At 36.8% G+C, this 16,108-nt stretch overlaps 1 protein-coding gene across 2 annotated transcripts; it reads right to left on the bottom strand.

Moving 5' to 3' along the window:
* Positions 1-5,317: 5,317 nt before the first annotated feature.
* AREG (amphiregulin) lies at positions 5,318-15,157 on the bottom strand. 2 transcript variants are annotated; one of them, XM_057728563.1, is made up of 6 exons: positions 14,672-15,157; positions 13,345-13,596; positions 10,566-10,767; positions 9,680-9,835; positions 7,616-7,727; positions 5,318-5,574 (listed from the first exon to the last, which is right to left on the bottom strand). In XM_057728563.1, the coding sequence occupies exons 1-5, from the start codon at positions 14,730-14,732 to the stop codon at positions 7,634-7,636; spliced, it is 765 nt and encodes a 254-aa protein (XP_057584546.1). In that variant the 5' UTR covers positions 14,733-15,157; the 3' UTR covers positions 5,318-5,574; positions 7,616-7,633. The 2 variants fall into 2 exon arrangements, with proteins under 2 accessions (XP_057584546.1, XP_057584547.1); XM_057728564.1 differs by lacking the exon at positions 5,318-5,574 and having other exon boundaries at positions 7,468-7,727; positions 14,672-14,927.
* Positions 15,158-16,108: the final 951 nt, after the last annotated feature.

Raw genomic sequence — 16,108 nt, 5'->3', positions numbered from 1 at the left:
CTCATGAAATTATTTTATAAATTCTAATAGTTGGCATACTGATTATATTGGTTATTCTAGGTAGACTGTCACATTATCTGCAAACAAGAACAGATTTATTTCTTTATTACAAATTCGGATATCTCATGTTTGTTCCTTTTCTTTCAACTTCAGTTGGAATTTTTGTACTACATTAAACAATAGTAATGATAATAGGCATCCTTGCCTCTTTCCTAATCTTAAAGGAAAAGCATCTATAGATTTACTACAAAGTATAAATTCCGCTATATGTTCTAGTATATAGCTTTTATCAAGCTCAGAAAGTGCCCTATTCCTGGTTTTAAAATTATTTTATAAGTAAAATTTGCACTTAAATGCTTTCTCTGCCTTTAACAAGAAAATGTTTTGGAACTCTATTTTGTGTAACAGAGAACTCTAATTTTTTTTACTCTGTTTTACGTAACAATGATATACTTTCATATGTTGAACTATCCTTGCATTCCTGGTTAAAAACAAACAAACTCTACTTTTCATGATATAATTTTTAAAATATACTCGTAAATTTTCACATCTATGCTTATAAGTAAAATATGCCCTTGTTTTTGTTTTCTTATGTTGCCCTTGTGTAGATTGGAACTATCATCATACAATAAGCTGAACATATTTTACTCTCTCTTTTTATTTTGAAATGTAAAGCCATGTGGGTTGGGTTTCTTTTTGGGTGGTTGGGGGCAGGAACTCTGATCACTCTTTCCACTTTTTATTGTTTATTGGTTCAAGTTTTCTGTTTTTTCCCATTAGACATTTTGTATAATTTTTGATACTTTTGTAGGAATTTATCCATTACATCTGGGATTTTTATGTTAGTGCCATATTGCAGCAATGAGGATAGAACATCAACAAGAGGGAAAGGACCTACGTATTTGAAACTATTATTATATGATTCCGTTAAGCAAACAGATTATCCTACTTCTATATATCATTCATTAGAGATAATAACATCTCCTTAAGTCACGAAAACTTATTTATGGATATAAATCCCAATAGTCTCTTTTTCCTTTTTTTAAAATCTGTCTTTCCTATAGTTATTTCTCCTTTTTCTTTCTGCCTTTCATTTTTTTATATACTCTTTATTTTGATCCATTTTAACAGAGGTCTATCATTAATTTTTCCAAAGAGTTAGATTTTAGCTTTTTCAATTATCTTTATCATTTTTATCTGCCCTTACTTATTTTTATTCTTATGTTCCTTGGGTTTATCCTATTGATCTTTTTCTAAATTTTGAGTTAAATGCTTAGCTTAAGTTGTTTTCCTTTTAAGATTTTCTTATTTTCTTATAAATTTATTTAAATCTACAAATTGTCTATTAAGTACAATTTTAGCTGTGCCTCACAAATTTTGACACATACATGTTTTCATTCAGTTCTAAGTGTTTTAAATTTTCTTTAAGATAATTTTTAACTCAGGAGATTTTATATTATGTTAGTGTTCAGGCATGTAACAACTTTTTTTTTTTAATCCTTTAAAAAATGTTCTAATTGTATTTCATTGTGATCTAAGCTGCCAACCACCTCATCACTGGCATACACAAACATATATACCTGAAGATGTTTATGACACACTTGGTCTCCCCAAAGAGACCTGGAAGAAGGTTAGATTGCACTGTGCAAAGCATCACTATGCTTATAGTAAATGCTCAATAAATATTTATTACATTAATGGTTAAATAAATATAGTATATATATATATACTATGTATATATAGTATAGTATATATATACACACATATATGTGATTTGAGAGATTGGAAGATTGAAAGTTAAGGTGAATATATTCATACAAAGTATTACTAAGAAATTGTGTTGATTTCTAAGCCACAGAAGAAAACGTGTCATTACTTTAGTCACACCTTATAAAGGTCAAATGAATCTAACGAAGTGAATTATTAATTACTGAGAGAATGACTAGTTTGACACTATATGAATCTCTTACTCTGCCATTTCCTTCTGTTATTAACTTTACAGATACTCCTTAAGACTTAGGAGATGTTGCATTTCAGTAACCTATGCTTGCCTGGTACATAACTGGAGTTTAATAATTATTTGTAATTATTTATTGAATGACAAAGTAGCCAAGAAGTAAGAGTTACATTTTTCAACAGTAAGCCAGCCACTTTAGCCACTTTGTGCTCCATCCATACCCCTAGGTTGTGTCTGTTTCTAAGCACATTGACCCTACCTACAGCCCACCTGTATTTCATTTCCTGAGGACTTTCTCTGGCTACTGGAGTTCACTTTGCTTCATATAAGGCAGCCTGGAATTTCCAGGCAATTACACCAAATTACACCCCAGGAGTAGCTCTTAACCAATTATTTGAAAATTTATGGATACAATTTATAGGTAAATATTCCAGCTTTCTTACCTTTTGGGTGGGCTAACTCTAAGATATGCATTCTATACTGTGAGAGAAGTTGTATAGATTGGGCAGCTTTGGGAAGAAGGAATAGGTAGATAAAAAGTGTCACCTTATCTGAGTCTTGAAGAAATAAACCAGCTACCTTATGAGTGGCACTTTTAAGCCATGCTAAATTGGTAAGCAGATAGTATCCTCCAAACCAAAAACAAACACCTGGACTACAGGAAAAGTAGGAGAGAGAGGAGTTTAAGTGAACCAGCTCTGGAGCTACAGAGCCTAGCTCTCTTTTACTAGCTGTATAACAAGTTACTTAATCTCTCTAAGCCTTACTTTTCTTACCTATAAAATATATTTGCCTTCTAAGGAAGTTATGAAGATTAGATGAGTTTCTATGTGTAAAACAGTGCCTAAGATATCTGAGTACTCAGTATATTTAAGATTATTATTTTTATTATGAAGGTAATAGGGTTTTTTTTCCCCCTTCTCCACTGTAATGGTTTAATAAATTTATTTTGTTTTAAGGACTAGGGAAGTACATGGGATAGCAGGCAAGTGCCTAGAACCTTCACAGTGACTGGTGATTATGGTATTCTGGGTCCTCCTTCCAAGTATTTGGTGAAAACAGGGAAAATTTGTCAATTCAAATATATTTTTCTGCAAACTTCTTATAGCAGAACTATTTTAGCAAACTATTTATAGCAAAACTATTATAGCCTCTTTTGGTCATCTTGAGCACTTTTGTGGCTTCAGTTACTATATATATTTTGACAACTCCCAATCTATAATTCTTCCCCTCACTGCGTTTCAGACTGGTACATCTAACTGCTTACTAGATGTCTCTTGACATCTCAAACTCAACAGACCCAAAGTTGAATACATTATCACACTTGTAGACCTGGTTTTTTCCTCTCATCTACTCAAACTCAGATGTTAAGTGAGGGCCAAGGTTGATTCAGTTGACTAATTGGCTGGGCTGGAACTTATTTCTTCATAAATCCACTAAAAATTAGAAATGCTGATTTTACAAAATAGACGTTCTTCATTTAAGGATAAATAAAAATCCATGCTTCCCTCCTAGAATATTCAATAAGCTACCTCAAGAGATTCCCTACTTAAAATGATGTCACCATCTACCTAGCCACCAAAGCCAGGAACCTGAGGGCCACCCCAGATTTATTCTCTTCTCTCACTGCCTTATTACCCTCAGCCTTGTTTTCAATAATAAATCACCTCATTTTCATTTTTTAACCTAACATCTCCAAATATATGTTGAGTTTCTCTTTCCCTGCCTTAACTTCCCAACTTCAAGTGTTTTTCTTTTCACACTTTGAATATTTCAACTGCTTCCAAGCTAATCTTCCTACCTCTGATTTTGGCTCAAGTCCCCTCACTATATGGTTGCCTGATGACCTACTTGGAACACAAATTTGATCAAGTTTCTACCCTTGATCAACTGGCTTGAATGCTTCCTCTTTTAACTTACAGTATAAGTTAAATGCCCTATGTGACTATGCCCCTACCACTCCAGCTTCCGTTATAGCCTCTATTGACTACCCATTCTGTTTCAGTAATACTGAACTATTTTACGTATTTTCCTTTTTAGGGTATACTTTTTGATGACTTTGTAATTTTGCTTGTGCCTATAATAGTTTTCTCTGTATAACTCCTACTCATCCTTCAAGGATAATCTCAGGTGGCACCTATCCAGGAAGCCCACCCTGATTCCGTCAGCCTGGGCTGGGTGAGTGCTCCCCCAAATCCCACGGATTCCTGGTACACACCTCATTTAATTATTTACTGCACTGTATTCATAAGACATACTCTCTCCCACCAACTTGGTGGTAAATGTCCCAAAGCTAGGGCTTTTCCTTCTTGTATCCCTATCTGAACCATCCACAATAAATATTCAGTAAATGAGGTTGAGGAAAATGTGTATTGTAAATGTGCAAGCAGAGGTGAATCAGAGGTTCTCAATACTGGCTGTAAATAGGAAACATCTAGGAATCTTTAAAAGAAAAATACAGGTACCAATGACCCACACCTGTCCATTTAAGTCAGAAGCTGTGGGTGGGGTCCTGGACATTTTGATGTTTGAAACCCGAGTGATAATGTGTAGGTGAGGCTGGGAGCCAATTGTTTAGATGGTCACTGGGCAAGGATTTGGTGAACGGTATGCTAGAGAAGGATGGAAGTATTGATGCTTGAGATGCTTTTCATTCATGAAGTTCTATGAGGCGATTGCTAGAATTATGCTTATTATTGGTTAATTTTCTCAAAATATTCCCTGTGCAATATAAAGGTTCATACAGGTAACTTAGTTGACCAGCCAGGAACCAGACTGAGTTATTCCACAACATTAATGTTCTTGAAAGAACACTCATCACTAATACACATGTATTTGTTTAAAATAATGTAAGAAAAGAGTAGCAAGTGGAGAAAGAGAGAAGTGGGTTTTATATACTTTGCACACTTATGTCATGATATTAGGGAAAGACATCGCAAATCTCAATATGTCCTGGTTCTCTTGAAATGCCATATTCAGACCTGGCCTCCTTCTTGTTTATGGTGCTGATGATGCTGAATAGTATATTCACTTTCTTTTGTACCGTCTGTGTCTACTGTAGCAGAGAGGCCACGCCATGTGTTGATTTTAGAAGCTTTATAATCAACAGGACTTGGAATAAGTTCTGTGCAGAATAAGAAAGACCAGTTTGGGATATTAGTATTTGTGGGAGGACTAAATGATTCTAGTTTATAATTTTCCCATTAAGAGTGCTTTCTAAGAAAAGCAGTAAGTTTTGAAAAGGAACACAAAAGCAGTAAAAAAGAGAAGGAACTCCTTTTAAAATAATTATTTAAATGTTAGGAGAAAAATACCCCGAAGTCTCACAATCTCAAAACTAATATTCAAACTCTCAATCTGTTTGATTAAAAAAAGTTTAATGAGCTGCAAAATAAATACACTTCCATTAAATATTAAATAAATTATTTACAACTTGAAAAAATACTTTTTATCTCCATGCATCTTTATGTACAGAAATAAGACTTAGGATTAAAGAGTGACAATTGAAAGTTTAAAAATGTCAGAACAAAAAGGTTATGTTTTCTCAGGATCCACTGGAAAGAGGAACCAACACATCACTCGTTGTTGTGACTTGGCAGTGATTCTTATCTGATACCCTGTTAGAAAATAAAACAAAGCGTTAAACTCAATTCCAACACAGCTTTAAGAAAGTGTCAAAGAATAATCAAACAATAATCTCTGTCAATTTTTTTTCCAGGATGTCTTGTGAAAAATGCTAAGAGCTTTTCAGAGACAAACCATTTCTTTGACTTGAATCCCTCTTTCACATTGGCTTTGTTTATATGCCAACTTAGGTAGAAGACTGCATGTGCTCAAACCTATTTCATCAAATTCTGCTTAATAAAACTGCAACGACATGAGAAACAGTTTTCCTAACCAAATCTATGCAGTTAATATAATTAAAAAGAAAGATTAAGTGGATCAGTGTATTTATGATACACAGTTAATGTAGGATAATTAGTACCAAGGGCATAATAATAGTAGCTACTGGTTAATAGGCAGCAGCTATGGGCCAGCTCAGCATATTCCTTTCCCTAAAGTCATTCTGGACCTCCTTTGAGAAATTTCAGTTTCACTAAATAATAAAAAATTGACCCGTATTCATGCTCGTGGTTTTAGCTTCAGAACATTAAGCCAATTCATTAATAAACTTTGATGAATAAGTACTGAGTATAGCATTGGCATGGATAATTATCCATTTCATGGCGTACTGAGCTAATTCTGTAACAGGCTCAGAACGTAATGCCTGTAGTCAACGAACACTAAATATAGTGGTTCTCCAAGCATCTGGAGTGTTAATTAAAAGTGGAACTAGCTGGTACAAGAGTGTAAAGCAATTATATTCCAGTAAAGAGCTTTAAAAAAAAAAGTGGAACTACTGACTTAGTAGATTTAGGATTTGGCTTAGGAATATGAATATTTAACAGCCATCTCAAATAATTCTTAAGGCCATTGAAGGCAGAAAATAATAACTTAAGAATATGAGAGCCTTCCCAAATGTCTGAGGAAATGGTGTTCCTTCTTCTGACCAACTTTAAGTGTGTCCTTGATCTTGCCTCCCTCTTTCTCTGGAAGTTTGAGTTAGCTCTTCACTTTAGTTATCAATATGATATCCCTCTCCATACCTTTTCCTTACAACATGCTCAGCTCTCCCTCTTTACAAAGAAATTTCCTAAAACTGAGACAAAGCGAGAGAGTAGCACAGACATATATATACTACCAACTGTAAAATAGATAGTCAGTGGGAAGTTGTCGTATAACAAAGGGAGTCCAACTCTAGGATGGAAGATGCCTTAGAGGACTGGGGCGGGGAGGGTGGGGGGGACTCGAGGTGGGGAGAGTCAAGGAAGGGAGGGAATACGGGAATATGTGTATAAAAACAGATGATTGAACTTGGTGTACCCCCAAAAAAATAATTAAAAAAAAGAATTACAATATATACTCTAACCAAGCTGCCTCTCAAAGTTGAACCCCTTCTCCTGTCCTGTTTCTTTTCTGTATAAGGGCATGCCAACTGCCATCTCCACTTCCTCCCATCTGTAGTGCAAGCTCCCAGACGCTGGCTCTCCACCAGGCGAGCTCAGCCTATCAGTTCAACCTTATCTTCCCCAACACCCTGTGAATTAGACCATTTCTCAAACATTTCTAAAATAATCTAGCCCATTTCACACTATGTATCTTCCTTTCCCTTTATAATCATTTGTCCCCATTTCACCAGTCCTTCGAGGCTCACTTCCAATGCCATCCTCTATGCACATCCTTTCCTGCTCCCTAAATGTATCCCACTGGATTCTGTTTCTCCTTCATTGGAAACTCCTTATTCCATTGGTTCCTTTCTTATGACATATTTTACTTCCCCTAGTATTCTCACTCCTTACACTTTTTTCTGTCTACTAAACACTACGTTTGAGAACAGAATTTGTGTCTCCCTCATCTTTATATCCCTTATACTAGTAAAAACATAGTCCATTCTCAATACTGAACTCCCATCTCGTGCTCAAAGAATAACACTTTAATGTAGCCAATGTTGATAGTGTATAATTAATAAAACTTGCTTTTCTCATTTTTCTTCAGATAACGGATATATATTTTTTAAATTGTAGGATATTATTTAAAGATATCTTTTAAAACTCAAACCTGCAATATTCTCTTCAGTTATGCCATGGCATGTGCATTTCCATTTTCTTGTCGAAGTTTCTTTCGTTCTTCAGCTGCACCTTCACATTCCCTGAAGTATCGTTTTCGAACCCTTCAGAGAACAAGATATTCAACTGTTATCAAAGTTCTATCCATCTATATATAGACTGGGGTTTCATGAGTATAGGGAATTCCTTTTATAAGTCCTTATAGACCGTTACAAACTTATGGACCACTCCACCAAACCAAAACCTAAACCCAGCTAAAAAGTATCACCAATGTTCTTTTTAAGGGGATCTTTATGTTAGCTTTACATAAACATATTTCCAAAGTACTGATATTTAAGTAAATGTGCCTTGAGATGCAAACTTTCAGAGGCATGAAACACATCCATATTCTGCCCCCCACCCCCAAACTTAGCACAATTGCCATGCACAACTGGGAGAAGAAGATAGTACAGTTTTACCACAGAAAGGCTGTATGCTGCACAAACTAATTTGAATACCTATTTTTAAAAAAAAAAACAGGCTTACAAAACAAATTGAGTTTTATTTATTTCTAAATATAGTAAATACTCCTAGTTTTATTTATTGCCACTTACTACCAAAAAACTCAATGGTCTGAAATGTCTTAGTGTTGTACAAGCAACTCTATTTTTAATAGGTGTTTATCTACTAAGTGTTATTAAAATCTTAAGAACTTTTGTTGTGATGTTTGGGAAAAAAATCAAGTTCAATTATGAAAAAGCAGCAACTATGTCTTAGGCTAGTATTTGCTATGTGTTTCAAATACAGGGAAAATACTAGAGAAAAGGACAACATGACAAAGTTTTTCCATACTTTTCCAAAGGATTATTAAATATTTCAACTTGAATAATTACGAGTTTAAATAATTCTTTCAAAACATCTTCCCTAAGTGGCAATTTCTTTTCCTATCCTTCTATGTGAAATAGTAATGGTTTATCTGAGGGTATCTTTCCTAAATACATTTGCATATCTGACTTGAGGTACTAACAGACTGAAATAATTTCTAGGGTGTGCAAAACAAATTTAAACCACACATAAAACTTTACATGCATCATAAAAGTATTTTATGTGTCATGTTATCATTATCTGATCTGAGTTTAAAATAATAGTAAACAATAGCAGAAGATAACCCCTTACTTCCTGAATGGCAGGAGTAGTAGATCATGTACACAATCCAGTTGTTACAGTAATTTACCAAGAGTTAAAATTAGAATAATGAGTCTTGCTTTTCCCAAGCTCTAGTAGCACATGAGTCATTATAGAGCCATTCACACCCTCCCCCAACTTCCTTAATTCACTGACTTTTGTTTGACAGACAATGCCATTTTTACATACCCACCAGTGTCTACTATCTAGGACATCTAGTTCTAACATTTATTGGTCATGCAATGAAGTATGTGGTCTGTTATTATGAGCACAGGGAAGATACTGCAGCAATGAAACAGTAATAGAATTGTCCCTGCTTCCTACACCATGCCATAAGGAGGAAATTTTTTTTTAATAATTGAGTTCCCATCTTGCATTTGACAATAACAAAATAAGCTCTAAGTCAGTCAGTACCGTGCTATAAAATTCCCAACTCAGAATTTTGCATTCTAATAAGAGCAAATGACATCTTTTCTTGGCTCCTGGTTTGAAGCTCTTTGTGATTTTTTAGTACCAAAGCAATATCTCTGACAGCCTGCTATGAACCGGGCCTTAATTAGCTACTGGGAGGCTTGCTTAAGATTAATATAGTCATAGAAGATACCAACATTCTGAGACTTGGAAGTAGGCATGAGTAGACATATAATATGAAACAAAACCATCAGTTTTTAAGTTCAAGAAAAGGGCTTCATATAAAAAGTTTCAATGGCGGCCAAAGTGGCATACATTTGACCACATTCTGGGAATTGTCAATACAGTGTAAAGGTATAACCCAAGATCATGTGCCACCAACAGAATAACTCACCTGAAATATGAAACCCCATTGTGACAAACAGAAAAAAATTAACCTGGCATTATCTTATTAGGGACTTTTAAGGTATGTCTTACTTACAGGATTGTAATAACAACAGCAATAGCTGTGAAGGTCACGGCGACGACAAAAGCAGCTATAGCTGCTAGAGCAATTTTTGATAAATTGCTGTCGACCGTGCTGTGAATCTTCATGGACTTTTCCCCACATCGTTCACCAAAGTAATCCTGATGACATCTACAAACAACCCATATTTAAAAATTATAATCACTGAAAAAAATTCCAATATGTTTTTATGTGTACTGTTCACATCATGAACAACCACTAATTCTAACATTTAAAAAAGTCATGCCATACATTTATTTGTATTTCAAAATGATGAGACATAGAATGCATTCGAGCCAAAGATCTATTAGCATAAGAAAAAGTTGAGATGAGTTTGGGCGTGATGTTCCAAGAAGACACACATTTTCATTCATTATGCTCCTTGTATGACCAACCAATGAGTTCAGTGACTTGTTATGAAGCGAATACATTCCACTATCATTTAATGTGCTAGCAGCTTTTTGGGGGGGAGGGGAGTTAGAACAACATTATGTGAAAACTACCTTTAGTTTCCTTTTTATCAAGAGGTTTTGTAAAATACGTATTGTAAAATGATGGTTTCTACCAGAGTTTAGCAAACTATCACCCATAGGTTAAATCTGGCCATCTGCCAGGTCTTTTACAGCATGCAAGCCAAGAATGCTTTTTCACATTTTTAAATGGTTATTTTTTTTAATTGATTATACCAGTGCATACTTAATCTTGACCCACAAAGCCCAATATGGTTGCTATCTGGTTCTTTAAGAAAAAGTTTGCCAACCCCAGGTTTATACATTGAAAACAAATAAATGGTTTTCTGCAGCTAGGGGTTTCAGACACAGTGTTAGAAATACAGAATTCTATATAATTTAGGAAGACTTACTGGCACGATACTGTTTCCATGTGCTCTATAAATTTGCATTCTCCGTGAATGCAGAAATTTTGGAATTCTGTATCACATGGATTTTTTTTCTTTCTGTTTCTTCTATTTTTTCCATTTTTGCCTCCCTTTTTCTTTCTTTTGGGTTTATCTGAAGTCTTTTCACCTTCAGTTTTGTTTTTCTTAGGCTTAACTACTTGTTCAACTGGAAAAAAAAAAGATTTATTGACAACAGTCACTCTTCATCTGGAATACCATTTTGGAGACATGAGAGAGAGAAGTCCTAGCAGTGAGTGCGCACAGGGATAACAGCCATCTTTGTCTCATTATTTAACACAACTCATGCACAATAATTGAACAAAGAGAATATTTGTATTGTGTGGCACTTAAAAATCTGAACCCCTTTGTTAACTTATTAGCTTAGAAAGATATTTTGAATTTATTTATATCAGTATTACTATTATTGATAGTGGGAATAATAGGAGTTACTTGTCCAAGAAAATCCATGAAATATTTTAAACTTTTTTTTCACTTCTAATACATACCAAGTTCTTGGTAATGAGCATTAATTTAATTAAACACAAATCACAGTTGAATGTATCATTACTATCCAGATGATACAGCAGAGAAAAATGAAGTTGAGTAAGACAAGTAAATTGCACTAGGACACGTAGCTAGAAAATGGCAGTGCTGGGATGTTAAAGCCTATTATTTCCCTACTGCATGATGTTTTCTCTTGGAAAAGTTCAGTTCCATTAATTACAGCGGGATCTGAGTACAGCCACTGATTTTCTTTACTCACATCGGTCTTGTGCTCACTATCATGACTGGGAATTAGTGTGTATTCCTTGAGGTAAAGAAAGCTGAGAATTACACCTTAGAGTTGATCAATTTTCTCCAACTCCCAGATTACAACATATTATACTTAATTGACACCTTCTGGGTGCTCATTTCTGTGATCAGTCTATTTGAAAAATAGGAGTCCAGCAATATACTGGATGCTTCATAGATTCATTTTAACTCTTCAGATTCACAGAAACCTTTGTTCAGTGTTACAGTTAAGCAGGGTATAGTTTACTCACACACTAAGTATAGGCAGGAGGAGTTTCCATGCTAGAGCTATGCATTTTGTTACACTAATCCCTGAAAAGGTTTATCTGAGCAGGGGCCCAGCGGAAAGAGGAAAATATTATAATGTCATTACAAAATTAGTCATAATGGTCCTGAAGGACCCATGAAATACAAAGTTCTAGAAACATAGGGAAGGGTATCAAAGAACCATATGATTAAGGTAACGACAAATAAATATTATGACTATTTTAGCAGTTACCACATTAACATTAACAATAGTCAAATTAGGAGCAATGTTTAATAGGTGGCTATGCAGTTTTTATACTGAAACTTTCCTCTGATGATAAAAGAGTACCACAGATTAGAACCATGTCTCTAACAGAAACATTTTAAATCAATATTATGGTACCTTATCAGATATATCACAAATTTTAGACAGAGATAAACAGTCACTATACTGAAGTTCTACAATAGACATTAACCCCATGGATCAATTTTCACTCTATTTTACATGCATTGCAATTTTAAGCACTAACCAGTTTCATCACCAACAATTCATCTGGCCTTATGTTAGCTTGAAACATCTTTAAGAGAATAGTTTCTAGAGTTTTAGTGGTCTAAGCTCACCCCCCCCAAAATAAGAATTATCGATGGACCCCTCCCCCACGTTATGCAAAATCACGCATTGTGAAGCAAAAGAGGAAAGTGGAGTGTTCCATAAATCTTTCTTCACCTGCCACTTAGCCTAGTCACTGTTCTCATGGTACCACCTGCTCTTCCTTCACCAATTCTGGGAGCTAGACAGAGGGGGAGGTGTCTGGGAAACTATGGTCAGGAAAGAAGGAGCCTTAAGTCCTGCCTTCACAGTGGATGCGTCTAGGATATTTACATTTGATTTATTGATAATCTGCCCTCAAACTCCAAAGTAATATGAGGGTAATGAACAATACTGACCTCTTACTTTGGTACCCTCATTTTAATCAAATACTCTTTTTAAAAGATCAGATAACAGCAAAAGAGAAGAAAATTTTGGTCACTATTATTTAACTGACAAATGGGATTTAGGTTAAATAGTGATATTAGCAATACAAAATCCATGCATATCTGTCCTTCTTTAATATTTCCATAAGCTGGTATTACTATTATTATTACCAATTTCTCAACATCTAATACACAAAGGCTAAGATCCAATTGCTCCTCTCCCATTACTTCTTTCTGTTCCCTTATTTGTGTCAAAATGCAGTTATTTAGAGAAAAGTGGTGGTGGGGAGTGGCTATAAAAGCTGACATTCAAAGTATACAGGACTGGTTGATGTCTAAATCTGTTTCTCAGATAGTGGGGGGTGAAGGAGAGTGGCAGAGTATCTGGAATCAAACAGATGAATTTCTCATTCTGGCAGTGGAATGGAATGCTTAACTTTCTTGAGCTCCAGTTACCACATCTGGAAAACAACAATTCCTACTTCATAGAGTTGTTGTGAAGTTTAGACTTACTAAACATAAAACGTTTGTTAGAGTTCCAGACACATAGGATGTGCCCACAAATAGCTCTTTCCATCTCAGTCACTAGCTTACCTAGCGGGTTGTACAACAGTCAGAACACGCAAAAAAGCCACTGCAAGATCTGGGGAGTGGCTTTTCTTTTGAAGCAGCTTTGCTCATACACACCACACATCTTATAGGCTACACTGTCATCTTATCCTCTACTCACCTCTGACTGAATCATCTACAACATAGGCAGATATTTGCAGTTCGTTATCATAATCTTCTGCATAGTCATAGTCGATCCCTGAGGACAGTTCACTACTAGAAGGCATTTCACTTGCAGGGGAAATCTCACTCTGCAAGGACATCTCACTTCTTGAGGTCACCTCAAGTCCATCAGCACTGTAGTCCCCAGAAAACGTTTCCCCTTTCCCTGAGTAGGTGTCATTGACGGCATCTAATCCAGCAGTATAATGGGCTGTGGGAGCAAGAACAAGGGAAGAAAACAAAAAGTAAAGCAGATGCCTTTTCCCACCAGTCAGTTGCATTCAGGAAAATGTTTATCTTCAAAGCAGTTATTGCACATGTGCTATTGTTTATGATTGAGTCACCTATGAAAGCAACTTCACATTTGGCCAACAAGCAAACTCAGCTGTTCCAATTACAGAGCTTCTTTCATTAAGGTTTTCTTTTCCACAGATAGCCTACATTAATTTCCACATCAAAAAAAAAAAAAAAAAATACTGCCAAATAGACATATTAATGTAATATACTTAAAAGGTAATATCTAAATATTGCCATAACTTCACATACCAAATGCATCTGTATTTGCTAGAATGTTACCTGTCTCATTTTAATAAACAGGTTCTGGAGATAAATACCAGATTTTCTTAACACATGTTCATATTTTAAGAGTATGCATATAAAATGTAAAAAATAGTTAACAACTATTCTTATTGCTATTGTGTCTTATTATCGTTCTCACATAGAGAAGAAACTAGGGACTATTAAGATTTGGGGGCCAGAGTTTTCAGCCCCGGCTTTATCTTTTAGGTCTCAATAAAAGAGCCTCAGGGTGGTGCTTTTAACTTATCCCTGGGATGATGCGAGGCCCTCTAGAAAAGTAAAAACAAAATCATTTGACAAAAGGTGATGGAGAATTTAGGCAGGTAGTAGCACTCCTCAGTCTGGGACTTAACCACTCTACTCCAAGATCTGCGAAAATCACCTTAACTCTCTGGACCTCGGTTTCTTATCCGTAAAACGAAGGGTTTGGATCACAGGATCTCTGAGTTCTCCCTTCAGCTGGACTAAAGAGTACAAAGATTCTCAGGCACCTCTTGCTGGCTTGGAACATCTAAGACACCCGCCCGCTTTTCTCTTCTTCCCAGGGAGTAACCACAGGGAGGGATGTACCTCGATCACTTCCCACGGGACAGAGCCGGGGGCGCTGAGGGGCAGATTTTTGGAGAAGCAGCCGCAAAATTCAAGAGGCGACCGTTTTGCCGGCAGTGGGAGAAGTGCCCGTCAGCTCAAAGCCGGGATGTCCTCACCTGAGCCGAAGATCAGGAGCGACAGCACCACAGGCGCCGGCGGCAGCAGCGGGGCTCTCATTGGTCCCTCCGAGCGGCGGCGCCGCGGTCTCTGGGGCAACTCGGACCGGAGCTGCGGGCGGGAGGAGGAGGTGGTGGCAGAGAGGGGGGGTCGGCGGGGGGCCGTGCGGCCGTGCCCGCAGGCCCGGTAGGGCTCTGGTGCTGGAGGGAGCTCCTGGAGCTCGCCTGGGAATCCCTGGGTTCCGCTCCGGCGCCGAGGCAAGGTGTGCGAACATTCCGGAGGCGCGCCGCGCACCTGCAGCTTTATAGGCCGGGCGGGGACCCGGGAATCGCCCGTGATGTCACGGCCGCCGCAGTGGGTGGAGGCGGGCGGCCGCCCGGGGAGAGGTTACTACCCCAAAACCACACACGGATGCCAGGCGCCCCACCTCCCGGGAGCGTTGAGAGCCGCTGGGAGGAAGTGAAAATTAAACCCCTCGCTACAAGCTGAGAAAAATACCAGATCCATGTTCAAGGGACAGGAGTGGAGTTTGGGAGCTAGTATCTGACATTCAAAAATCGCGAACTTTCAAACTATCTGAAAACCCTCCGAATATACTTTGTTTGATGTTAGTATTACAACAGACAGGGATTAACTAGAAAAGTTACATATTAAGATGTAAAAGTATTTTAAGACCAAGAGTGACAACAATAGTCCGATGTCTTTAACAAGAATAATGAAGTTCATTAAATTAGTAGAGCCCACTCTTAATGAGAAGCTGCTTTATTTACCATATCTCCACCGGGGCTCTTTCCCACCCACTGCTGTGAAATAGCCAGAATTTCCAACCACCTCCCTTCCGGGTTCTTTATGTGACCCAGGGTCCTTGTCAAAGTTATTATTTATTGATCATTTATTTTGTGGAACAGTACACTAAAAATATTACCAGTGCCATCTCACTCAAAACTCTTGCTAGGTATCATTTTTCCTGTTACAAGAGGGACAAATGCCAGCTTTACAAAGCAAAGAGGACTTTACACAGCTGGTCATGGCAGAAGTCAGATTTAACTTCAAATTCATCTGACTCTTAAAATCTCTTTCCTCTCTGATAAAGGGATTTAGATTAAACTTCTCTTTGCGAAGAAGAGAATTTCTGGGGGAGAATAATATTTAGCATAAAAGAATAATCTCTACTGGTAGCATGTTGACATATGAATGAAGGGTGATCCCCAGATTTTGCCTCTGGAATCCTGAGATAAAAAGGGACAGCTTAGAAGATGTGGCATATATATACAATGGAATATTACTCAGCTATAAAAAGGGATGAGATGGAGCTATATGTAATGAGGTGGATAGAACTACAGTCTGTCATACAGAGTGAAGTAAGTCAGAAAGAGAAAGACAAATACTGTATGCTAACTCACATACACGGAATCTAAAAATGGTACTGATGAACT

Source organism: Hippopotamus amphibius, chromosome 3, assembly GCF_030028045.1.
Source record: "Hippopotamus amphibius kiboko isolate mHipAmp2 chromosome 3, mHipAmp2.hap2, whole genome shotgun sequence".
NCBI lineage: Eukaryota > Metazoa > Chordata > Mammalia > Artiodactyla > Hippopotamidae > Hippopotamus > Hippopotamus amphibius.
Note: the sequence above shows the minus strand (reverse complement) of the source record. Positions and strands in the feature narration are given on the sequence as shown.